At 40.5% G+C, this 26,771-nt stretch overlaps 1 protein-coding gene across 4 annotated transcripts in view; it reads left to right on the top strand.

Moving 5' to 3' along the window:
- The window catches only part of LOC308633097 (extracellular sulfatase Sulf-1), a 182,760-nt gene that overhangs the window by 74,477 nt on the left and 81,512 nt on the right, over positions 1–26,771 (top strand). For 3 of the 4 annotated variants that reach the window (XM_081265591.1, XM_081265592.1, XM_081265590.1), the window contains exons 3-4: positions 25,019–25,091; positions 25,395–25,626. In XM_081265591.1, coding sequence (XP_081121717.1) covers positions 25,455–25,626 — 172 coding nt within the window. In that variant the 5' untranslated portion in view covers positions 25,019–25,091; positions 25,395–25,454. The remainder of the gene's footprint in view (positions 1–25,018; positions 25,092–25,394; positions 25,627–26,771) is intronic. The other variant, XM_081265593.1, reaches the window with a different exon arrangement.

The raw sequence follows: 26,771 nt of genomic DNA, 5'->3' as shown, positions 1-26,771 counted from the left end.
GCAAAACAATATGGTGGAAGGACAGGGAGGAGGGAGGCAGCCCAGGACTTGAAAGTCAGGAAGGAGAGAGAGCTTCACTCACCACCGACAAAATATAAAACCCAAAGGCATGATTCCAGTGACCTTCCTCTTCCAGCCACACCCTGCCTTACAGGTACCACCTGGTTTAATTCACATCAATGGATTAAGCCACCAGTCGATCAGGTTGCAACTCTCACATTTCACCTCTGAACATTCTTGTGTTATCTCACACTGGAACTTTTCAGAGACACCTTATATCTGAACCAAACATTTTTTTTTCTTCCAAAAGCATTTACTAAGCCCCTATGGGTGCCCTGGAGGGAAAGCAATTATCCCAAGGTTGAGATAGGCACAAAGTATCCTAGAGTCCAGGGGGTGCACACACCGGAGTGCTGGGAAGAGAAGCAGGTGTTTGAGTGACAGTAAGAAGTCAAGGAAGGTCCTGTCTTAGGAAGTCAAAAGGGAGCAACCATTCTGGTGGAAGTGGAATTGGCTGGCCAGAGATCAGTAGGGTCTTGGAGCTTAGAAAGCATTTTAATATTAGAGTCATGGTTGGGAAGGCCTTGAACAGGGAGATGATACAATTAGGCTACCATCGCCCTGGTGCCTGAAGGAGGTTCAGATGGTTTTTGCTACTATTGCTTCGGTTTGGTTTGGTTTGGAGGCTGGGGATTGAAGCAAGGGCCTTCCTTATGCTAAACACATACCCTCCCACGGACCTCCAACCCCAGCCCTTCTGAGAATTTAAGGGGAAGCAGACAGAAGGCACAAAGACCCTTAAAAGCTAAGGCAATGATTTGGAAAGTAGCTGATGAAAGCCTGAATTACGATACTGAAGAAATGAATAGAGAAAAGGTGACAGAGTTGAGAAACATTCTAATGATAAAATCAGCAGGTGAGACGATTGATCTATCTGATGAGTCAGGAAGGTGCTGAAGTAAGTGCAGAGAAGGACTATGAATATCCTCCGGGCTTATCTCATTGATAACAGAATGACAGTCACGCCACCAAGTGAGACAGACACCCTCAAGAAGACTTGAGTCACTTCTCCTCCTAACTCAAGACAGGGATTGTTTTCTGCAAGCACAGACCAAACTACTAGAATGCTTGATATTTATGTGGCATTTTCATGTTCATCGAGTGTTCCACTAATTTTCGGTTGTTTGGTAATAATCACCTCCCAGGAAGACAGGCAGAGCTACTATATTTTAGAGACAGAAGCTAGGTAACTAGTAACAGAGCAGAAACCCCAATTCAGAACACCCCTCTACAGTTAGATCTCCTCCCCTACAGCAGGAGGCTCTGACCCCATGACCAGCACAGGGGCACAAGCCGTTTCTGCCTTGGTGATGGTGTTTCCTGACTTCCTACCTTTCAGTTTACTTATTTTTTAAAATCTTGAGACAGGGTCTCTCTAAGTTGCTGAGGCTGGCCTCAAATTTGCGATCCTCCTGCTTCAGCCTCCGCGGTAGTTGGGATTACAGATGTGCAACCCTGCATCCGGATTATCAGTGTCTTTTCTCAGAGAAATGGAAGCCATGGAAGTAAAAGAAATATGTTTTCACTTCCATCCCACTTGTTTACACTAACATGCCATTTGAAACCTCCTTATGTTTTTACTTTCATGAGGAAGGGGAGAAATAGACTTGCCCCTAATGAGGGAACCTAGGGCATTTTTTTCAATCAGGTATAAGGAATATGTCAAAGGAGAAAAGGAAGAAAGGGAGAGGAGAAAGGAAAGATAATCACTTTTAACACAGTTTTAAAACAAGCACAGTGATTCCTAAACATGGACCTGAAAACACAGCTTTCTTGTTTACACAGGGTATCCCGCAGCACCAAAGTCCTCAGAGAAAGAATGCATTTGCTGCGCATTATTTCTTAGGGAGAGCAAGCCATTTAGTGTGTGGGAATTCTGAGTATATGCATGTAGGGATAAGTAATCAAGTTTGTGTTTCAGAGCAGAGAATATAAGACAAAATTAAATAAAAAGAAAAAGAGAGAGCCGGGCACTGTGGTGCATGCTTGTAATCTCAATTGCTTGGGAGGCTGAGGCAGGAGGATCGTGAGTTCAAAACCAGCCTCAGCAAAAGCAAGGTGCCAAGCAACTCAGTGAGACCCTGTCTCTAAATAAAATACAAATTGGGCTGGGAATGTGACTCAGTGGTCAAGTGCCCCTGTGTATAATCCCTGGTACCCGCCCCCCTCCAAAAAAAAAAAAAAAAGAAGAGGGAGACATATTTAAAGCTCAGGACGGGAGAATCCACCAATTTGTAGATCACTAAAAACATTGATTTTTCCAGTCTTTATCCTTCTGGGTTGAGAAAGTCATCCATGGGAACTAGATGGGGAGGGAATGAAGCAGAGTTAGGAAGGAGTGTCTTTCCTTAAACATGGGACTGAAAGACCTAGGATTGGGCACCATCCCTCTGTGCAGTCCTTCATTCTGTGGGGGAGAGGACAGGCAGGTCTCTGACACCTTCCTCCGGGATAACTGAGGTCACAAGGTTGTGTCTGTGTCTTTCTCCTCTGCCTTCTTCATCAGCATGACCTCTCCTGGGAGTTACGACCTTCACAACATTGGGAGCCCTGCATACTTCCAGGAATGCTGAAGAGGTGTCCCAGATTTGGGGCATGTGGGTGCAGTGGGGGCGGAGACATCTCTCCACAGCACAAGTACACAGCGCGTTCACTGGAGCCATTCCCCTAAGTGGAGACAGAATGGGCTTCAGTGAAAACATTCATGGGAGGAAATTGCATCGCATCAAGTAGAATGCAGGTCCCCCATGGGCTCCTGGTGGACAGTCTGGGATGGAGTGGGAGAGCACAAGACGTGGGGCTGGGAGCCTGAGCTTGGCACACACAAGCTCTGGGTTGCATCCTCATCACCCAAAAAAACCCCGAAAAGGCTATAACGTGGAATTCTTGCTCTGCTTTGAAGAGCAGGGATTTGGGGGTCAGGCATTTAGCATCTCTCTAATCTGATTCAACCTCTGAAAAATGTGGATATCGACAGCACTGCCAAGGGTTACTGGAAGACTCAAATTAGAACTCAGATTAGAAGTATGTGAAATCTTAGTGCCGTGTAAGCTGAATACCAATGGTATTAATGGATTACTCGGTCTCAGTCTCCTTGGTTTCAAAATGAGTTGATTAAGATGATTTCATATTTACTCATTTGTTTGGAAGTTCTGGGAATTGAACCCAGAGGCACTCTACTACTTTGCTACATCACAGCCTTTTTATTTATTCTTTTTTAATTTTGTGATAAGGTTTTTCTAAATTGCTGAGGGCCTAGCTAAGTGGCTGAGGCTGGCCTCAAACTTGGGTTCCTCCTGTCTCAGCCTCCAGAGTCACTGGGATTGCAAGTATGCACCACCATGTGTGGCTTTGAGGAAATGATTCCTGAAGTCCATTTTTTAAAATTTGTTCTAATTAGTATACATGACAGTAGAATGTATTTTGACACATTGTACACAAATGGAGCGCAACTTCTCATTCCCTGGGCTGTACATGGTGCAGAGTCACACCAGTACTGTAATCATACATGTACATAGGGTAATAGTATCTGTCTCATTCCACCGTTCTTCTGCCCCCGCCCCTCTTCTCACTCCCCTCTGCTCAAAGTTCCATCATTTTTCCCTCTCCGCCCCCATTATGGATCAGCATCTGCTTTTCAGAGAACACATTCGGCCTTTGGTTTTTGGGGGCTTGGCTTATTTTGCTTAGCATGATATTCTCCAACTCCATCCACTTACCTGCAAATGCCATAATTTCATTTTTCTTTAAGGCTGAGTAATATTCCATTGTGTATATATACCACATTTTCTTTATCCATTTATCTGTTGAAGAATGTCTAGGCTGGTTCCATAGCTATTGTGAATTGAGCTGCTATAAACATCGATGTGGCTGTGTCACTGTAGTATTCTGATTTTAAGTCCTTTGGGTATAAACCAAGGAGGGGGATAGCTGAGTCAACTGATGGTTCCATTCCTATTTTCTGAGGAGTCTCCATACTGCTTTCCAGGGTGGTTGCACCAATTTACATTCCCACTAGCAATATATGAGTGTGCCTTTCCCCCCACATCCTCACAAACATTTATTGTTGCTTATATTCTTGACAATAGCCATTCTGACTGGAGTGAGATGAAATCTTAGAGTAGTTTTGATTTGCATTTCTCTAACGGCTAGAGATGATGAACATTTTTTTATATATTTGTTGATCAATTGTATTTCTTCCTCTGTGAAGTGTCTGTTTAGTTCCTTTGACCATTTATTGACTGGGTTATTCATTTATCTTTTTTTTTTTTTGGTGTTAAGTATTTTGCTTTTCTTATATATCCTGGAGATTAATGCTCTGTCTGAGGTGCATGTGGTAAAGATTTTCTCCCATTCTTTAGGCTCTCTCTTCACGTTATTGATTGTTTGCTTTGCTGAGAAGAATCTTTTTAGTTTGAATCCATCCCATTTATTGATTCTTAATTTGACTTCTTGTGCTTTAGGAGTCTTGTAAAGGAAGTCAGGTCCTAAGCCGACATGATGTAGCTTTGGGCCTACTTTTTCCTTCTATTAGGCACAGGGTCTCTGATCTAGTGTCTATGTCTTTGATCCCTAAAGTCCATTCTTGATTCCAACTTCCATGAGTCTGTAACTCTATAAGATAGAGATTCAAGTGATCACCCAGTTGTTTCTTCTTATTAGCTCAGACAATTTTGTTTTTCTAGTTACTTCAAAATAACACCACTGTAATACATACAGTAGTCAAATATAGAAAATCAGGTCCCTGTTTTTGTTTAAATCTCCTAATACCTTTACATAATATTTGTAAACAATATGTAATAGCAGCATTAGAAATCCTCATAACCCAATATGACAGTCACTCTGATGGCACTGGGCACAAGTAGAACACAGGTGTGTCAGGCATCCACCTCTGCCGCTCAGGATGGCTGGGCAGGGCGAGGGTAGCCACCGTTCCCCTGGGCCCTGTGAGTGGCCTTGTGGGCTTGCTCCGGTGTGCCGGGCATTATCCGTATTATTTCATTGTGTGCCATGACATAAAGTTTGAGAGTCATGACCTAGACTAATCAAGGTCACCAAGTGACTTCCGTGTCATGGTGGTTAAACACAAATCAAATTAACTCAAGTATTTCAGTGTATGAATTCATGTTTTTCCTTCTAAACTTTGCCAGTTTTTTAATGATAACTGGATTTTAATAATTACGGTGGAATCAGTTTCACAAGCCTGAGAATAGTTTCGTTGTCATTTTGAGTTTATAAAAAATCTCAGTTCAAGATCTAACGGAGACATATATATAAAACAAGTATTTCTTTAACTTCTAAGAAGTATAGAAACCTTGTTTTAGGACCTCAAACATCTTTTTTAAAGTCCTCACAATCGAAGTAAAGGTAGAATTCCTATTTTCCACTGAAAATAAAAGTCAGATTTGCAAAAAAAAAAAAAAAAAAAGAAAGAAAGAAAAAAGAAAATGTCTTCAGGTGAAGAAAAATAATAAAGTTTTTCAAGCTTAGCCAACATTCTTTTGCAGGGGTTCTTTTTGTATTCCACATTACAATTTCGCAATTAGGTAAGAAAACATTAGAATATCCCCAGCACTATTTTCGGGAAATACTGAAATTGCTCTTGGGATGTGAAATCCATTGTTAGATGGTTTCCACTTAAGCTCTTTCAAAACAACTCAGGTAAACTAATGGTATATTACCTCCTAAATGTCCCCAGGCCTTAATTTTTGTTTTTGTTGTTATGTTGAGAAGCCAAAGAACAGTTTATACCATCATAAAATCCACTTGAATCCTGGGAAATTATAAAAGAGGAATCCATTTCTGTTTTTCATCTGATGGCTAATGAGAGATTCCTAACATTCTTTAATTGACCCAGAAACCTTAAGATTCCTTAAATATTGGTTAAATATAGTTTGGAGCTTAATGCCTGCTGAGAGAATTCCATGTGCCCACTTGCCCCTATGGATTTCACTGAATTGACCCTAAAAGTTGTAATTATATATTTATTTGTGTAGCTATTTTTTTCAAATCTTTCATTAACCACAGTTATTGTTTTTCCTATTCCAAATATAAACTATCCTTTTCTGGTTTGGTATAAAAGGCCATATTTTTCTAACATATTAAATCTAGGATGGTTATGGAATAGGGGAAAGAAAAACAATAGTTTTAATTAGGAGATGTAATTTGGAATTTGACAACACATAAGAGAAATCAACTAGTGCCTATTGACATGTTTTTGTCCTCACACATAAAGGAAATCAAGTTTCAGGCTGTCGGAACTGGACTATTAGTTACTAGGGGGGGTCAAGCTTCTTTTCTATCTCTGCTTCATCATGGAACATTTCATCTATGAGAGTGCCTCATGTTCCAAGATGGCTGCTGAAGCTCCAGCCATGATATATGACAAGTGGCCACCCGCAGTCCCACCCAAGCTTTTTATTACATCTCGTTGGAAAGAATTCAGTCATGTGGGCACATAGCTGCCAGGGAAGCTAAGAAATGTCACCTCAAGCTGGGCATGTTTCCACTGCAAACAAAATTGGGATCTTGCTATGAATAAAGGTAATGAAAGATGAGGTAGACAATTAGCAGTCCGGAGTGTATAATTTAGAGCTATTTTCATTGTCAAACATAAAAATGTATTTTCCTTTCAAGAAATGGTAACATAAATAAGATGAGCTCAGAAGCTGGAGAAAAAATAAGTATCACCATCAGACTAAATGAAGAAAAGTGGTAGCTGATCATCATTGGATCAGATAGTATTTTGTCTTCTATATTCATCCCCAGGGTCAGGCAAAGCAACGATTTAAAATTACATTTTCTAGCTGCTATTCGTGGAGAAGGGACTACCCTCCCACAAAGCAAACCTTTCCTATTTAAAATTTTGAGTCTCACATCAAAAAAATAATGCATATTCAGCAGTGTAATCATTCTAACTTTTTAATCTGTTTTTGTAAAAAGACTATTTAAAAATGTTAAAAATAAACATTTATTATTATTATTATTATCATTATTTTGCAGAACTGGGAATTGTATCCAGGGCCTAGCCAAGTGTTCTACCAGTGAACTACATCCCCAGCCCTCTTCCAGTTACTAATCTTCAAGTTATTTGATCTCAATTATAGGCATATTTTCCCCATTTACCAGTTGTTTTTTATATACTTTTTTTTTCAAGCATGAAATTCTATTAAGCACACTGTGATCAACAGTAGTATTACTAGACTTATGAGGAAGCGGCCTCACACTCCAACTCACTATGCTCCCATTTCAAAGGAACTTACTGCCTCCTTGTATTTTCACCAGCTGATAGGGTTACACAGAAAGAATAAGTAAACCTAAAACCATTATTTATTTGCTTCCATTGTAGTGAAAAGTGGCAACGAAAAAGTTTAGAACTAAGGTAAAATAGCTTTTTTTTTTTTTTGCTTACATATGCATTAAATCAGACATTTTTAACATCTGTATTCATGGATGAGCAATTTAGCAATTTACAGAGTAACAAGGTGAAATGAAAGGAGCTGATTCTTAGGGAAAACAGGCACCAGCTTCAGAGTCAGAAACCCTGAGTGTGGATTTCAGCTTCAGCTAATGTCCCTCCTAGGGTGGACGGGAATGAGAGTGGGGATGGAATAATCAGCTGTCCCTATATACGTTATTACAAAGAGCAAATTTGATGATTGATACTGAAGAACTGTGATGCCTTGGAACACAGAAATTATTTTATTCACAAAAGAACAGGTACATCTTCTGAAATTTGAGGTATAAGGAACCATATGGGCCTATGACAAATTGTTCGCCATTCAGTTGTTATTGATATGAGCTTAGGCTATCAGAAGATAAATAAATGCCTATTACAGAAAAGTGCCAGTTAGGAAATAGCTGTCCAATACCCAGGTTGTAAATATTTGACTTTCATCCACCTTTGCTGTTTATTTTCATTTGAAGGAAAAAAAAAATGGACATCAGACTTCTGTGGTGTTCAGGGTAATGCTAACCCCAAATGAATCTCCTGCACATTCTCAGGAGCCCTGAGGCCTCCCAGTATGCTATCTGTCCTTCCTTCACCAAGAGGGCTTTTACTAGCCCCATTTGGAGCTGTGTATGCAATACCCAGAGTTGTCTCTTAGTACCCATTCCCAGGCAGGGCTCTTTTCTCCTTCACCTATTATCTCACTAGTGCCTACCGAAGTGCTTTATGCAGGTGCTCAACAAAGGGCTGCTCAATTAAAAGGTTTAGTGTAATTAGGATAAATGGAACTAAACAAGGCAGGCAGGTAGTTTAATGAGTAGTCAAATATCTAGGGGAGCCAGGAATGGTGGCGCACTCCTGTAATCTCAGCGGTTCCGGAGGTTGAGGCAGGGGGATCAAGAGTTCAAAGCCAGCCTCAGCAAAAGCGAAGCTCTAAGCAACTCAGTGAGACCCTGTCTCTAAATAAAATTCAAAATAGGACTAGGGATGTGGCTCAGTGGTGGAGTGGCCCTGGGTTCAATCCCTGGTACCCTCAAAAAAAAAAATCTTGGGGAAAAAATTTCTTTTGCATATGGGAAATGGCAAAGCAGGAATGCTTCCTTGAAACTTAATCCCAAACCCAGACTTCCCTAGCTGCATTTATCTAACTCCCTCAGCCAGCCAGTAAAAGCAAGCAAATACAAGCAAAACCAGGAAGGAACCTCAAGCCTATGAAGTACCCACACCCAAACATTTATCACAACGTGCCACCAACACGTCACCCTGGACACCCACATGTCTTCACACCTGATTTAAATAGAGATCCCACAAGCTCCAACAGAGGACTTTTCTGGTACCTCCCTTGCCCATTAGAAGAGCGAAGGAGGGGTGAGAGGTGAGCACATCCATAATAAGTAGAAGTGGCCACTAATAGCAAAGGAGGTAAAAAAAAAAAATACCACAAGAGAAAAAAAAAAAAAGGAATTTCAAACAGTCTGGTATCAATTACGTACTGGGAAAACAGCTTTCTATTTCCCAGCATCCCGTGGGGAAAGTCTGAGTTACAGCCAAGGGCAATATTCATGTTAACAAGGATGACCCCGAGTTACTAATCAGTGACATCATCTGCAGTATTCTGTGAAGACCAGGAAATATGTAATTAATTGGAAAGTGTGTATGGGAGATTATATCACAGCCTCCAATTATGGCGGCCTCTCCCCTACCAGAGAAGTGAACCGAGTTCATCGGGGTCACCTGGCAAGCAGAATGTATCCCCACCGGACCTGGGCTCCACCAAGTGACTTGCTTGACCAATGGCAGGTAAACAGGTGTGCCAGAGGCGTGTCCAAGCAGAGGATTTGAGTGGCATTCGGAGTTCCCAACTGCAGGGCTGCTACCTCGACCTGAGTCCTGGAGTGAGGAGCTGGCTGCAGCCCAGAGCAGGGCAGAGCCACTGCCCCCTGCAGCCCCCTATGAACACACCTCTAGAAGTCATGGGTTTCTGTCCCAAGCAACTTTAGGGAGTTCCTTGTACAACTTCAGTCTGCCTTAAAATAGTTTCTCTTTGTTTGCTCAAGTTGGAGCCTTTAAGAAGTTATTTGGAAACCCTCTTTCCCCGTACTGTGATAGATAATTGAGGTATTTCTGTGAATAGCCTGAGTTAAAATCACACAAGAGGAAATGGTGGAAAGACAACCGCCATCGGGCTGGGGATGTGGCTCAAGCGGTAGCGCGCTCGCCTGGCATGCATGCGGCCCGGGTTCGATCCTCAGCACCACATACCAACAAAGATGTTGTGTCTGCCAAGAACTAAAAAAATAAATATTAAAAATTCTCTCTCACTCTCCTCTCTCTTTAAAAAAAAAAAAAAAAAAAAAAAAGAAAGACAACTGCCATCAGCCAAGTGCAATATATTAACCAGATTGTGCCTCCTCCACCCAACAAGTCAGGAAGCAGGGCCTCTATGAGGCTCCTGTGGGTGTCCCTTCGTGGGCTGCAGGGCACAGGTCCTGCTGGGGAAGGAGAAGAGGGAGAGATCTCAGTGGATGAAATTTCCACAGACTAGAGATACTGACGATGATGTCATTAGGGTGTGGGTTAATGACAGCTGGCAGCCACCTGCCCTTCTTTTAGACAATTTCTTCGGAGTTGGGGGATGGATCTCTGGGATCACAAGCACAAAAGCAAAAGTCAAGTCCAGTTTTCTCTCTGTCTCTGGAAAACGAAGCCCTCCAGTTCTAACTGGGAGCCTGAGAATGACCGGCTTCGTGACTGTGCACAAATTATTTCACCTTCTGCCTCAGTACCAAGGATTAATTAATCATTGCAAGTTGTCTCGAGACTCCACAATGCTAAATACAAATAGAGGAGACCCTCGAATTCATGGAGCTGTGACTCATGGTCTTGAATATTCATGTTTAACCACGCCAGGCCACTCTCTCACCCAGCAACGCCGCTTTGTTTTAGCGAGCTCTGAGGGGTCCCCTTCTGTTCCTAAGGTGAAAGGGGGGGCCCCCCACACGTGGTGTGTGGCTGCAATACTGATGCCCTGGATTGTTCTGGGGAGATACTGAAAGGCACAGTGCAGATGCCTAGAAACACCAGCAACACCTGATGCCTGGCTTCACCCCACATTTCTACCCATTAGTTCTGCTAGTTTGAAATTTTTTGGACCTACAAGATCTTTAGAGTGAAAATGCACTTCAACAGAAAACACAAAAACAGAACAGTTATGAACACAGACTCGAGTGTGGGGTCTTCTCATTCCTCCCTTTGCTATGTAAGTTTGGACAGAACCCTTAGCTTCTCTGCCTCTCTGTTTTCTCAATAAAAGATAGTAATACTAGTATTACCTATTTTAAAGCTATGTGGCTGGAACAAAGGAAATCTAATGACATGAAAGGATTAATGCAGAGGGTGTGCTCTACACATATTAACAATAACTGCTTCTTCTTGCTAAAGGGTAACATCTCACCCACCTTTTGGAAATTATGGAGTTTGGAGAGCCAGGAGAACAAAGGAGGTGGTGAAGAATGAACAAGGAGAGGCAGGTGGTAAACTAAGGAGTGAGGGGACAAGGACCAGAAGGAGGGGAGGCAAAGAAGACAGGACATGCCCCTTCTTGGTGGTGCTCAGGCCCTGGAAGTAGCCCACGTGCTGCTGGAAATTGTTTCCTGCAGGCAGGCCACAGAAAAATCCAGCCTCTAAATTCTCTCCCCTTCTCAACTGGATGTCAGATCTTGTGTCCCAGTTTGGGGTAGTGAGAATGTGCTGTTACAGGAATCAAGATGGACATAGTATCCTGGGCCAGGTATGGTGGCTCACTCCTGCAATCCCAGCTGCTTGGGAGGCTGGCTGAGGCAGGAGGATCAAGAGAAGAATGAGAAATTACACTCCATCTATCTATGAAGTATCAAAGTGTATACTACTGTCACATATAATGAATTAGAACAAATAAAAATATTAGTTTAAAAAATACATATATTTAATATAATATATAAAAGCCTCAGGAACAGTGAGGTCCTAAGCAACTCAGTGAGACCCAGTCTCAAAATAAAATACTTTAAAAGGGCTGGGGAATTGGGCTGGGGATGTGGCTCAGGCGGTAGCGCGCTCGCCTGGCATGCGTGCGGCCCGGGTTCGATCCTCAGCTCCACATACCAACAAAGATGTTGTGTCCGCCGAGAACTAAAAAAATAAATAAATAAACATTAAAAATTCTCTCTCACACTCTCTCTCCTCTCTCACACTCTCTCTCCTCTCTCACTCTCTCTCTCCTCTCTCACTCTCTCTTAAAAAAAAAAAAAACACATTTTCATTTAAAAAAAAAAGGGCTGGGGAATTGGCTCAGTGTTTGAGTACCCCTAAGTCCAATCCCTAGTACACACACATACACACACACACACACACACACACACACACACAGATAGACATGGTATGTTGGAAGATTGCAAAGTTGACTCTGGCTGTGTCTCAGTCACTGTACCTAGTCCCTGTTCTGCTCATCCTGCATGGCCTTGTGACTTTCCTTACTCTTCCACAGGGTGAGAAGAAGAGTTAGCTCAGAGTTCCATAGAGTACCTAATGGTGTCTTGCTTGTCACAGTGGGTTGATATATATTTTTTAAACCTCAAGTTTTCATTTGTTGTGATTCGTTGTACATGACAGTAGAATGCATTTTGATGCTTCATAGATAGATGGAGTAGAATTTCTCATTCTTCTGGTTGTACAGGATGTAGAATCCCACTGGGTTGATTTATTTTCGGATCATATTATTTAAATGATTCAGAGTTGTTTCCCACTGTAACTATATTCATTCATGTGCTAGTTAGCTTTCTGTCACTGTTGCTAAAATACCTGACAAGTACAACTTAGAGAAGCAAGGATTTATTTTGGCTCATGGTTTCAAAGGATTCAGTCCATTGTCTGCCCACTCCATCACTCTGGGCCTGATATGAGGCAGGCCATCATGGCACAAGAGCATAGCAGAGAAAAGCTGCACAGTTCATGGCAGCCAGGATGCAGAAGGAAGCTGTGCAAGGGACCAAAGAAAAGATGAACTCTTACAGGGCACCCCCGACCCCCAATGACCTACTTTCTCCAAGTAGATCCCACCTCCCAGTTGTGCATTCAACAATCCATGGATCAGACCCTTGTGAGGTCCGAGCCCTCATCATCTAATCATTGCCTAAAAGCCCCACCTCTGAACAATGAGACTTTGGGGAACATTCCAGATCAAAGCCATAAAACTATGCCAGCCTCTTAAATAGGAGATGGTAGATGGGGATGAAGGGCCCCGAGCAGGGGATTGTCAGAGACCTGGTGAGTGAACTTGAAAACTGAGCAGGGGCTCCATTCAAACAAAACCCAAATCACTCACTCTGCCTCTTCCTCTCTGGCAATAATTCACCTTAGGTTATAAAATAAAATTTGATGGTGATAAACATATCTTTGTGAATAACAGTTGTTTAATAACTGTAATAAACTTCAACATGGCTCTAGGTGACTATCACATTCCATTAGTTCATGTGTCTCAAGGACTTGAGGAGCTGTGTTTTTTTAAACATGGAAGAAGAATAGAATATATAGGAAGGAATATTAGGTGCTCATATGAAAGCTGCTCCAAAGATCACTTAGAAATATTTGCTGAAGCGAGTTTAAGGCTCTTCGATGGTTAACTTCTTCAGTTGTTGATGCTAGTGAAGACTGAGTATGCTGGAATGTGTTTGCTTTCTCAGCAACTCTGCAAAAGAATGGCCTTCCAAAATAGTCTCGCAAGCTAGGAAATAATTGGTAATATCCATAGTGTCTCTCTTAAGAATGCTCAGGGGTTTTAACCAGTGAAAAGTTCTGAGAAAACAACCCTCATAGAGATTTGAGCCCCTGTTTGGCTGGTCCTTCACTTTTCCTTCTGTAGTACTCCTGGGTTGATTGTTATGCTCTGAACCAGTGCCATCAAGTGTCAACATTTCCAGGGGACTTGGGAAACATGCAGTCTCCTGGGCCCCACTCCCAAATTTAGAACACTAGAGTAATTAACAAGACCTCCAGGTGATTCTCATAAGTTCCTGCTTTAAGAATTATACCAACTTGATCTGAAGAATCAAGTGAGACTCTGTCCCTAAATAAAATACAAAATAGGGCTGGGGATGTGGCTCAGAGGTCAAGGGCCCTGAGTTCAATCCCCAAGACCCACTCCCCCCCCAAAAAAAAGAATTACAGACTTGAGATTGGGGCCCTGGTTTAATGATAGAATAATTCGATCTTCTCTGGCAGAGGTCTTTTAAAGGATCCAATATGCTGAACTCAGGAACCAAATGTGCTAAAGATGTTTCTTCTTAGAAGAATAGGAACGATTCCTCGAAATCTAACTGCTGGAGGGGAATCAATGACTAAGTTGCCAGGGAATTGAAAAAAAAAAATGGTACTTGGATTATGACCATAGTTGGAATCTTCATCTTTCATATCTGTCTTTACTTTCCAATAAAATTAACCAGAAATTTATGCAAATTTTGGAAGATTTCTGAGTTGGATTAAATTCCAACATAAAATTAGTGACACAGAAGGAAATTTTTCAGTGAATTTGGAAACCATTGATTTATTGTAGTCTGGTGTGAAGACAAGAAACCTATCCAATCTGAGCTTTTATATTTTCACCCATGATTAAAATTAAATACCAAGAGGAAACTAGGGGGGAGAGGGGGGAAAGAACAAAACTTCTGGAGATCTACAAGAACTGGAAGTCTTGGTGAAAATTGGGGGTCTTGGTAACCTTCTTAGGCAGCCAGACTTGGTAGCTTTAAGACTTCTACTAATGATGACAACCAAGTTTTGAAGTTGTCACATATTGTTATTCGACACATGTTAGCAATGTTTCATTATTGTGGGCCAAGAGAAATGATATACTTGAAATTCACAACTTTACAAAGAATTTTCTATTAAACCCAAGCTCCTCACTATTTATAGTTATAAAATTGTTCCTGGTTTTGCTAATCTATCCATCAGTGAAGACAGTTTTAGTTTCCCGTTATTTTTATATGAAAATTGTGTATATAAACCCAATCCAGTTAACAGGGAATCATTCTTTTTGTTTTTCTTAAAATAGTAAACAAACATTATCTATCTTTGTAGTTTGCAAACTTTACAAATATTATTGCAAGCATTCCTTTTTGAAAACTTGATAAGAAGCTCAGCCCAACCCCACTGCATTATAATGTCTAATATCACATCAGGTTTTAATAAACCTTCCTTTCACAGCACACATGTGCTTAAGACTTCATGGAAACCAAATCAGCAGAAAGAAGGGATTACTTTAGATGCCTTGGAAATATGCATTGTTTGGAATGGCCTCTGGTGGCCAGCTCTCATGAATGGCTGATTTTACTTGTGGGGCACATCATCTGGATTAATTATATCAGCTCCTTTGTGTGACAAGTGCTTTTCTGCTGTGTGCTGAGAAATGAAGTTTTAAAACAAAAGTAGTTAGTGAGAAAATGAATTCTGGAAGTGGAACACCACTGGGTTACACTAAGAATAGTCTAGAAGTCTAGACAATTCTAAGGACTGGTCCACCTCTCAATAAACATACATTTGTCCAAAACATCCATGGATATAAGTCATAATTGGAAAAGAGAGAGAGAGAGAGAGAGAGAGAGAGAGAGAGAGAGAGAGAGAGAGAGAGAGAGAGAGAGAGAAAGAAAGAGAAGCTCAGGGAGGTTTATTTTAAAATCAGAAAAGTGGCAAGTTAAGGTCCTAATACGATGTTTTTCTTCCTATAAATTCTTCAATAACTTAAATTTCACTAAGCTTGCTTTTTTGTAACAATAAACATTTTTTTCATTAGCTACAAAGCTTCCCAACTTCCGCACAGACAGTAAATGAAGCCAATGTCATATTTTAATTTTCAAGTCACTACAGGTCTTTGATTCAGGCAGCATCCTGTGAATCCATAAATGTTGGTAAATTTATGGTTTCAGAAAATTCATCTCAAAAAAAAAGAAAGAAAATTCATCTCCTCGGGTGCTAATTCATTCATGTCTATGTCCAGATAGTGATTTGAAATAAATCAGTCAATTCGATTGGACAAGAATGTTATTAATCATACAAATGTCAATAAAAATAGTTAGACAATTTCATCTATTTTGCTTTCTGGCTAAGATTAATGAGTTAATTCACCTAGAGATGCCTGCTAGTTACTCAATTTGCCCCACTGCTTTGGTATTTTCCATGACTGCAGAACTGAATTTCACCATAAACTTAAGCAGAGTTACTTTTGGTGCTTGATAAATGTAAAGCGCTTTTTAGTCGTTTGGAAGTAACAATACAGCTAAATGAGACCTAATAACCTGAAGATAGCACAAGGATTTAGGTACATGTTGAAGGTGATTTTTGTCCTGAAAAGACTTAGAATTATATATTTAGCCAATAGTAGAGAAATTTTCAAAATAATATTTCCCAGTACAACTCGTGAAGGAGAATTTTTTTGAAATATCAATATATGAATTAACCCGAACTTTATGGTTTACTTGAAAAGGTCTCTGAGAGAAGGTGTTGACTTTAGCATGGGTGTTGGATTTTTAAAAAATTTCTCCTATAAGTAATAACTTTGCACAAGGGGAGGACTAATCTCCACAAATTTTTTCTTGAGTTAACTAGAATTCTCTTGAGCTAGGACCTAGAAATCTGTTTCTGTGTCTTTTGAAATGTGTATTCATCCTTCACACTCTGGTTCTCAGAGCTCCATTTCTTGATCCCCACCTTGTGTGGGGCCAGCAGGATCTCCAGAAGGAGGATCTACTCTGCTGTGTTTAAGCCTTTACAAAATGTAAAAAGAGCATTACATTGTTGGTGAGCCTGAGAGCCTAGAAAGTAGGCCAGTGTAATTCTCTTTGACTGTGGTTTAATTTATATGGTCAGATCAGGTATTCCTCTTTCCTTCATAGAGTTTGACTCTAAGTGGAGAAGAAGTGCTATTGAAATATAGATATACCATCTAACTGTCTTTAAAAAATTTTTTTCAACTTAAGTGTATCACAAGAATTGTGAAACTTTAAAATATGTGTGCATTATGCTAGATTATGTACATAAAAAAGGAAAAGACCAAAATTAAACATGCCTAAAAGATCCCCAAATCTGTTAAAAGCATGTGTGTGTGTGTGTGTGTGTGTGTGTGTGTGTGTGTGTTGCTGAGGATCTGATCCAGGGCCTTGAACATGCTGTGTATGCACTCTACCATCCAGCTGCATGCTCTGCCCTTAAAAGAATGGTTGAGCTTTAAGCTGTGAAGATTGTTTCTTCATTACTTGAGCTGTTATGTGTCTTGGTGCTGATACATTTGTGCATGTCTCTTAAGTGTGCATGCTTATGTGTGTATGTGACCAATGATAGAAAGATAAACGTATATGGTACTGTTGAAACTTTATGATTGTGGCATTGACGGTAGTGCTTTGCAAATACTTCGTCAACTCTACCAAATTTCTCGGCCCTCTCAAATTGAAGTAGAGCCATATGGTCACTTGCAACCAATAAAATGTTAGAAGTAAACTAGTTGAAAGGTCAAGTCAGTAGGATTGCAAATTGGAGGCCAGTCTCAGCACCTTAGCAAGACCCTGTCTCAAAATAAAAAGTAAAAGGAACTGGGGATGTAGCTCAGTAGTGAATTACCTCTGAGCTCAATCCATAGGACAGGAGTTAGGGGTAAGGAGTCAGGGCGTGGAGTGGTTCACTTCCAGGTTGAAGCCATGAAAAGATCCCTGCAAAATTCTGTGGTTTTTTTTCTTCCTTTGCTTCTTAAGAAGTCCTGTTACTGCAGCAACAAGACAACAAAACTGCCTCCATCAGTGTGCATTCATGCGTGGCTGGGCATAGAACTCTCTGCACCCTGAGTATGACCCATAGTTTGAGTGACAAATATACTTTATTGTATTAAGGTATCGATATATGGAGTTTATCACTGCAAAAAAAATATTCTGGCTAGCATAAAATCTCAAGTACTACAATACAAATATTCTATAAATATATCAAATCAAAGGCAAACTTAATGGAATAAACCATATACTTTAGGACTCAGCTGAGATTACTTATTACTGTATTCAATAGTTCTTTTTATCAAGATTACTGTCTTGTCATTAACAGAAGTTTCCAAAGCCTCTTCTATTTTTTTTCCTTGAAATCCAAAAGTCTGTGCTTTCATTCTCTTGGATCTCACTGCCACCCTTGGAACTTGTGACTCATATGAGTCCTTTAGACAATTTGTAGCATTTGCCTTAGGAGTATCTGGCTCTTTTCATAATATTCAGATCACTTTGTTTTCCTAATTTCTATTTGAAAAAAAAAATAGACAAATAGTCTCAGTCTTGGACATTTTGCATTTTCTAAAATGCCTTTGGTAAACTCCTTTTTGTTTTTTATTTGTTTGTTTGTTTGGGTTGTTGTTGCTTCAAAATCCTGGGGAATCCAATTTAGTGACTTGCATATATAAGGCAAGTACTCTACCACCAAGCTAAATCCCCCGTCCCCAATAAGCTTTTTTTTTTTTTTTTTAAATGGGATTTTAATTCCTGCCTTTCTAAAACTAAGTCTCAAAAGTACATTTCTTTTTTTTTTTCATTCTTTCTTTTCCCCCTAGTGTAGGGTCTTATGTACACCAAAACTCTACTACTGAGCTACACCACTAGACCTCAAAGGTATTTTTTTTTCTGTAACCTCATACTTTCAACCATTACCTATTGTCTTCCTCCATGGGAAAACAGAAAGAAATTCTAGAATACTCTAATTTATTTATTTCTATTTTTACAGTGCAACAGATCACTTGAAAAATTATATATGAATGAATTAAAAAATAGTGTCTGCTCCTCTCTTGCCAAACCCAAGGGTAACTAACTACCCAATGCTACCCAGTCTTGAGAACAATGACTTTTCAAGGTTCCTTCCAATTTCAGAATTCACAAGTGTTGAGGGGAGGAAGGGTGGAGAGGGAAGAAAGCAAACATTGCTGAAGGAAGGTCTCATTATTTAGCCAAGTATTTCCCCAAAGGTGCTCCAGGTCAGAAGCCCAGGCTTTAGGGCTGTCATTGTTCCTTGGAAGAGGATTTATGACTGGAGGGGGATAAAATGTGAGTGCTCCAGAAGAAGATTGCTGCCTATCTTCTTTGCTCTGAGCTGTGATAAATTAGATCGGGAAACAGGCTTTCTGGGGATTAACAATAGATGAACTTTGCCAGCTAAGGAGTTGTTAAGAGGCGAAATTAGCTCCTTCATGGTTTCACATGGATCGTAAAGAGTTGGTGCATCCCAAAGGCTTCCTCTAAAGAAAGCAGCAATGTACATGAGACTTGAAAGCCAACATCAGGGGGAAAGGGCCTTGGAAACTGACCCAAGAAGGGCATGTCAATTGGCCGTGGGGGAGGGGAGGCTGGGGTGCAGATCCCAGGGACCCCAGTTAAGAGTCCTGGTTCGCTTCACTCTGACAACATCTCAGTGTTCTGCCCTGAGTAATTGTGTAATCTCTCCTGCTGTTTCACTTGGTTACAGTGTCCCCTTTCCTACTAGGAGTGGCATTGTTTTGTACTAAAAGCAGTTCTTCTGCCACATCTCAGACAGGTTTATTTCTGTGGGGTTATTCTGACCCTGTACCTCGAATACTTTAGATAAGTGAGCATTCATTTGTGAAATTTTGTTACTCTGAGTTAGAAAACACTCATGCACACAAACACACACACGCACACATACCCCACAGACACAAACATACCACACATAGAGATAAATACATACCACAGACACACACACACACACACAGAGAGACACACACCTCGAACCACATACACATATGTACACACACACAACTGTCTCCACTGATCAACAAGTCCTATGTGAGACAAGGCATTTAGGACTGAGGATGGTTCCAAGCATTAAGGGGAAAAAAAATGAAAAGTTTGTGAATAGGACTAGATTTAAAGGATAGAAGTAAAAGTCTTAATGGTAGAACCAGGTAGACTATAGGTCAGCAATTCTCCAGTCTTTGGGATTAGGATCCCCTTATATTATTAAAGTTTATTGAGGCTTCCTTCCTGCAAGAACTTTCACTTATGAGGATGATAGCTAAAATTTAGAAAATTCAAACTGAGAAAGCTAAAATATATTTATTTTCTAAAAAAATAACAATAATACATTATGTTAAATGATGTGTTTCTTTTTAAAAAATTTTTTTAAAGAGAGAGAGATAATTTTTTAATATTTCTTTTTCAGTTTTCGGTGGACACAACATCTTTATTTCATTTTTATGTGGTGCTGAGGATTGAACCCAGCACCCCGCGCATGCCAGGAGAGCGCGTTACCGCTTGAGCCACATCCCCAGCCCTAAATGATGTGTTTCATTAAAAAAAAATTCCAAACCAAAAGCATTGGTGAATAAAGTGGCATTAGTTTTACATATTTGCAAAATCTTTAGTGTTTATCTGAAGAGAGTTGGAATCATACACAGTATCTGCTTCTGCATTTAGTCTGTTGAAATATCAAGCTGTTGGAAAGTAGAAGTATTTTAATAGCTTTTTCAGATACTTGTAGGTATTTGTTGATATTACAACAAACCTTGACAAGCAGTAATTTCTTAAAGGTTAGTTGTAGTAAGAAATCTGAAACCACATCAATGAAGTCTACATAATTTTCCCTTAAAACCCAGTGGTCATCTTAAACTTGGAATGAATCTATTTTTTAACTCATGTCTGTTTTTTTTACATTGCAGTCATTTGGGAAATATCAGTGCACTGAATTATGTAGGCATTGTAAATGTTGACTCATTTTATTTTACAATATCGAAAATTAACATTTGTTGTTATCACTACCAATGCCATCAGAAGTTTTACATTTGGGGGTGCTAAGTTCACAGTGGTAGATACGCATTTTCCAAACTTCTGATTTCACCTTGAAAGCTAGAAGCTAGATTTCTGTCATCAATAAAACTGATAGGCTCATTTCATTCAGTTTAGTTTGGGGTACTATTAGACAAACCTGTGTGAACTTTCCAGTTGACTGAGAGTCTTTCTAGTATTCTTTTTTTTTTTCATTTCATTCATTATATGAGAAAACGTCTGCCAAATAGCCAAGTCCAATCGACTCTTTTAAATAAGAAATGGCATCCCATAAAGAAATGAATGGCTAGTTGAATTTGTAGCTCAGGAACCCATAAGCTCTTCCTCAAGACAACCATCTACTTCCAAAAGCAACAAGTGGCTTCACGTGTAGCCCCCCTCTCATCAGACAGAACGGTGTGTACTCACGGTCAAGGTTTAATAACATGAATCCTTTTACAGCTTCACCTGAAGAGAAGCTGGCATTTTATTTTAAATGATATGTGAAACCACCAAGACAAAAAGCCGTTTTCTCATTGTTCTTAGATCATCAGTGAAAATTTCAACAAAGTGAAAAAAACTAATCACATATCAGTATTCACATAAAAAATGTTCTGACTTTGTGGATCTCGCAGAAGGATCTCAGGCTTCTCAGGCACCCAGAAGTCCTCAACTCACTGAAAACAGCCGCTATGGATAAAAGCAGGGTTCTGTGGGCATATTGGCCACCATCTCCTTTAACTTATTTAATTACCAGTCATTGTTTTAAAATTTATTTATTTTGCTGTGCTGGGGATAGAGGGCAGAGCTTCGTGCATGCCAGGTAAATGCTCTACCACTGAGCTATACCCCAGTGTAGCCATCATCCCCTTTCAAGTGGCACCAACTGCCACTCAAAGGGGGCTTGATGAAGCCAGAGTCACCTTCCACCAGTGGGAAGACGAAGGCTTCAGTTCAGTTTGGGATACTGCTAGACAAACCTATATGAACTAAACTTTTCAATTGACTTAGAATCTTGCAAGCCCCCCCCCCTTCTTTTATTTATGACTTAAAACATATAATGCCACATGTATAACCTGGGTTAGCTGTCCTCAACAAAGTCCTGTGAACTTTCCACACCAATGACCATAACTATAATTGGGATTTTCATTTTCTAGCCTACAGAAAAGGCAATTTATATTCTGGTCCTAATTGGTGAATACGACATCGTTCTTCAAACTCACTTTCCATGTGTGAGAAAGCCTCTTTTTTTTTTCCCCCATTTCTCTCATTTCCTACTATTTCTCAAGACAAATTGTTAGTCTCTAAGGACGTTTGTTGTCCACCACAAAGTATCCAATTCAAACATCGCAACCTTGTCTCCTCTGTCAAGTCCTGCGTTTTGTCTGTCAGGGTTTTTTTGTTTTGTTTTGTTTTCTGTCTTTATTTCTTTTCCTTCTGGAGCTGGAAACCAGGCAGTGAGAGGATGACAGGTTCTAAAAGGTCATTTTTGAATAAAGAATTGTCTGTGTGTAGGGTTTTTATTCCCCACCCCCCGCCAACCGGGCTGGGGATTGAACCCGGGGCCTTGCACATGCTAGGCAAACACTCTGCCCACTGTGCTACCCCTCAGCCCTGTGTGCAGTGTGTTTAGGGTGGTGTGTTTGCTGTGTTTTAGGCAAAGGAGATGGAACAAAGAATCAACCAGACACGTCCAAATATTCAGTTTTTCTACCACTCAATCTACATGGTTTTACGAATGAATTCCATGAATTGGTAGTACTGTAGATGGAGGCAAAGGGTGCAAAGTCCTGATCAGACAGAAGGAATAAATTTTCAAGTCCTATTGCATAGCAAGGAGACCACACTTATTAAGAGTGTATTGTAGTTTTCAAAATGACTGAAAGAATATTCTTACTATGAAAACATAAATATGTGAGCTGCGGGGTATGTTCATTTGCTTGATGCAATCATTCCATGTGCAAATACCTCAAAACAGCACATCATGGTGCCCCATAAAATGAACAGTTGTTATTAGTTGATTAAAACAAAGATTTTTAAGTTAAAAAAAAAGATGCTGAAGCAGAATATATATATGTCTCTCCTGCACGTTTTAGTTCATCAGGATGAAAGGTCCTAGACAGGGAAAAGCTACATCTACTTTGTTTTCCTTTCTCTATTGAGAAATGATTTCTGATGTAGTTTATGCAAGGTGCCCTTAAAGCTAATTTTCTTTTTCCTAAAGGAAGAAGTAAAGGAAATAAGATAAAGAATGACTAGTGGTGTTGATTGGGTGCCAGGGAATGTTATCAGGATCTTAATTGTCAAGAACTTTCCGTTTCATGTGTGGCTGATGGCTTAGTGCCACCATTTCCTCTGGTGTGGTGAAAACCTGTCCTTTCCATGTCGGCACAGTGATGTTGATATTCTAGGTGATGCTTCACACACCCTTGCAGGCTTTGAGAGGTGGGCAATGATGTGGGGCTTGAAGGACCAATCCTCTAAGAAATGTCTTCATTTAACCATTAAGCCCCATCACACTTTGTGGAAAACAAGCCATTGTTTGTCAAAGTATTTCTTTTATTTTCCTGACTTTCGTTCTGTATCAGTTTTCTCATGACTGAAAACAAATGCATGGAAACCAGTCAGTGCAGAATAATTTCAGGCTCTCAGTGTTCAGCACGCACACCAATCACTGGAATAACCCTGAGTTTTTAAGGAAAAAGACCCAGAATCAGGGCTGGGTATATAGTTCAGTTGGTAGAGTGCCTGCCTCCCATGCACAAGACCCTGGGTTCAATCCCCAGCACCACAAAACAAAAAACAAACAAACAGAAAAAAATGATGCCAGGTATGGTAGCACACACCTGTAATTCTAATGGCTCAGGAGCTGAGGCAGGAAGATCATCAGTTTAAAAGTTTAAGGCCAGCCTCAGCAATTTAGAGAGGTCGGAAGCAGCTTAGAGACGCTATCTCAAAAAAAAAAAAAAAAAAATGCTGGGGATGTGGCTCAGTGGTTAAGGGCCCCTGGATTTAATCCCCAGTACCAAAACAAAAAACAAACCCAGAATCGTACTCCCTAGAACTACAAGATCAGTTGGAATTGTCTTGTTTGTTGCTCTGAAGATAATGTACCTAGCCAGGATTGCCTTGCTACAGACACTAGATTTTTATTTAAAAGATATTTCTTGTTGAGTCTCCCTCTCTCTCTCTCTCTCTCTCTGTCTCTCTCTCTCTCTCTGTCTCTCTCTCTCTCTCTCTCTCTCTCTCTCTCTCACACACACACACACACACACACACATACATACACAGTGTAATTACAGGCTGCAAAGTGAAAAGCATTAAAACTGTTTACAAAACAGCTCATAAAGTTTTAAAATAATAGGGGTATGTGTGCGTCTTTGTGTAATGTGCATGGCAAGGGTAAACAGTACACATTCTTTGTTCTTTCTTCTTTCTCTCCCATATCACCCTCCAGAATTTAGAGAACAGAGATGAATGAATGATGGAGCCCCTTTTCTCCTGCTCTGTGATGCTTATGCCTGATTAGTTATGCATATTTATCTGATGCCAGTTTATTGTTGCAGATCAAAATACAGATCCTCAGGTGTGTGGGGACAGAGTGGCTGATGAAGCAGGCTGCTATCTAATTAATTTTACAGCAACCTAAATTCACATAAAGAGGTTTCCTCCTGACATACCAGAGAAAGATGGGGTTTTTTTATTGTTGTTTGTTTGTTTTTGTTTTTAATGACCCCTTTGCTATCTTTCAAAAGTCCAACATAAGAGCTTTCTGCAGATTGGAGTTCCAAAGTGAGAGGGGCATTTTTTTTCAACCCTTTCAAAACTCTCCTTTGCTGCACTCCCCCTCTGGATTTCATTTATTTACTTCCTAATGTGGAAGTAACCTCCAGCCTCACAGCCAATCAGTCTTTTTGCTTTGCAGGTTTAGATCTGCTGCGGCAAAGCCAAACCCCTGTGCTAGCCGTGCCAAACCTGGTCTTGACAACAGTAAGGCTAGTGACTGACACTCAAAAGGGGGCTCAGTCCACTTGGGCGCCAGCTCGAGAGCCGAGGAACCGGGCTGGACAAAGCGACCAGCCTTGCCGGGAGGAAGCACCCTTTTCTCCTGGTGATTGATGGGAGACAAGTTAGGAGCTTTTCGGGGGCTGGAATAGGCGGTTCTCCCAGGCACCCACTATGAAGTCTTTGTCAGCAGAAAGGACTCTCCTGGGTAATGAGTGACATAATGCAGATGACAAATGACAGCTTTGTGGTTCATTCTGCTTGATAGTTACTCAGTATCGTGTGCAGGTGAGTTCATGCTCCCCCTACCTGCCCCCCCCCCCCACGCCAACCCTTCCCATATGCAGACACACACCTATGCACTGTGGTTTCTCAGGCACAATCATCAATCATGAGTTTTGTTGGGGATGTTTAAAGTACTGCTACAGGGTGAGCAGGGATGATATGCTTACCACATTTTATGGAGCTGATTAGGAAATGGAGATATTATCTGAGTCATTTATTAGCAGTTTTGCATGTTTCCTCCTGTTCCTTTGGAGAACAGACGAAAAAAAAAAAACCTGTAAAGTATATACACATATCTTGTACTGTTTCAAGAGACGACTTCAAATCAAAAATCTGTTTAAAAACCCTTGCTTGATGTTTCCTTTGTATTTTTTTTTCCTCCCCCTTCTAGGACTCCATCTGCAGATGTTCTGAATACCTCTGAGTCTAGAAATTGATTATTCAACCAGGATACCTAATTCAAGGTATTAGCTCTTGTCAGAAAGCTTTTACGTTTGAGCTCTGTGCTGGAAATTACACTTTGGCAACGAATTGAAATAGGAAAAGTTGGACCAAGAATAAAAGACAAAAGTAAATTTGCAAAATAATCAAGTGCTTAAAAAAAAAACGATCCAACGCTTGTGAGGTTTGCTACTTCTGACTCATGAACAGCTCTCTGCCAGTTTATGTGCCAGGTCTGACTTATTTGTAGCCCTTTTTCTGTAACCGTGTTTGGGGTTTGGATTTCATTTTAGTCTCTCCCTCTCTTTTTTCTCTTCACTACCCAGACTGCCAGAACTCAGGAGAGTGAGACATTTTGTCAGTTTTGAGACATTGGACCAAATACAATGAAGTATTCTTGCTGTGCTCTGGTGCTGGCTGTCCTGGGCACAGAATTGCTGGGAAGCCTGTGTTCAACTGTCAGATCCCCGAGGTTCAGAGGACGGATACAGCAGGAACGAAAAAACATTCGACCCAACATTATCCTTGTGCTTACTGATGATCAGGACGTGGAGCTGGGTGAGATGCTGGATTCTTCACTTGTTAAGTCTCTTGTTCAAATGATTTCAGAGCCTCAGGCTTGCCAGGGACACTCAGCCAGCATTCTGGACGTTTGCACTTATATAGGGTACCTTCACCAACAGTCTAGTTTATACAGTGAACTGGTAGATTCCAAACAGCATTTGGTTTGTATTTCAACCTTACTTGTCTGGTGGTAAGCTTTTGAAACAGTCAGGGGAGGGGCCTTACAAAACAGAAGGATGGATGAGGAGAATTAGCACTGATGATCTAGAAGTCAAGGATTTGACTATGTACCTTGGAAACTCTAGGTCTAGAAATTTATAAAATATCTGGGCAAACTTGTTTGAAAGAGAATTCGAATTCTGGCAATAACTGCAATGTCTATGAAAATAGATTGATCCTAAAGGAACTTTCAATGGTTATTGTTTTGAGAGTGGAATTACTTATTCACAGCTTGTTACAGCAATTATTAAGTAATTGAAATGTACCATGTTCTACATATCCTTGAAGTAATTCACTTATTACTGCTTTACGGATAGTTCTTTTAGAATTAGCCCAACTGGGAAAGTGTGCCAAAATCTAGCAATTTAAACTTATCTTCTGATTGATTTTCTTGTCGTCTTGCCTTATTTATTTATTTAATTGGTATCGAATTTGGCCTGGGGACACTTTACCATTAAGCAACATCCCCAGTCCATTTTGCTATTTATTTTGAGACTTTTTATTTTAGTGTCTTACTAAGTTGCTTAAGGCCTTGCTAAGTTGACAAGGCTGGCCTCAAACTTGCAATTCTCCTGCCTCAGCCTCCCAAGTGGCTAGGATTACAGGTGTGTACCACCATGCTGGGTTTTAGGCCTCCTTTAATGGTCCAGCCCTAAGGTCTTGTCCATAGTTCTATGACTAAGATCTTCCAGAGTATCTTAAGATAGATAAAAAGCTGCTCCTCAGCTTGTCACCAGATCTTCTCATTTCCATTCCTGGACCAACCCTAGATCCTTACTGTGGGGCATCACTCAGCTATTCTTACCCATCACATTCAACCTGACCATGGGTAACATCTTTCAGACGTGGTATCAGCAGAGGACTTTGGACCCGGGTTCTTAAGGATACCTCCATGCTAGAACTTGATCTGCATGGGTGGA

Source organism: Spermophilus citellus, assembly GCF_964194105.1.
Source record: "Spermophilus citellus genome assembly, chromosome: 14".
Classification (NCBI taxonomy): domain Eukaryota; kingdom Metazoa; phylum Chordata; class Mammalia; order Rodentia; family Sciuridae; genus Spermophilus; species Spermophilus citellus.
This window is presented reverse-complemented; position numbering and strand designations above follow the sequence as displayed.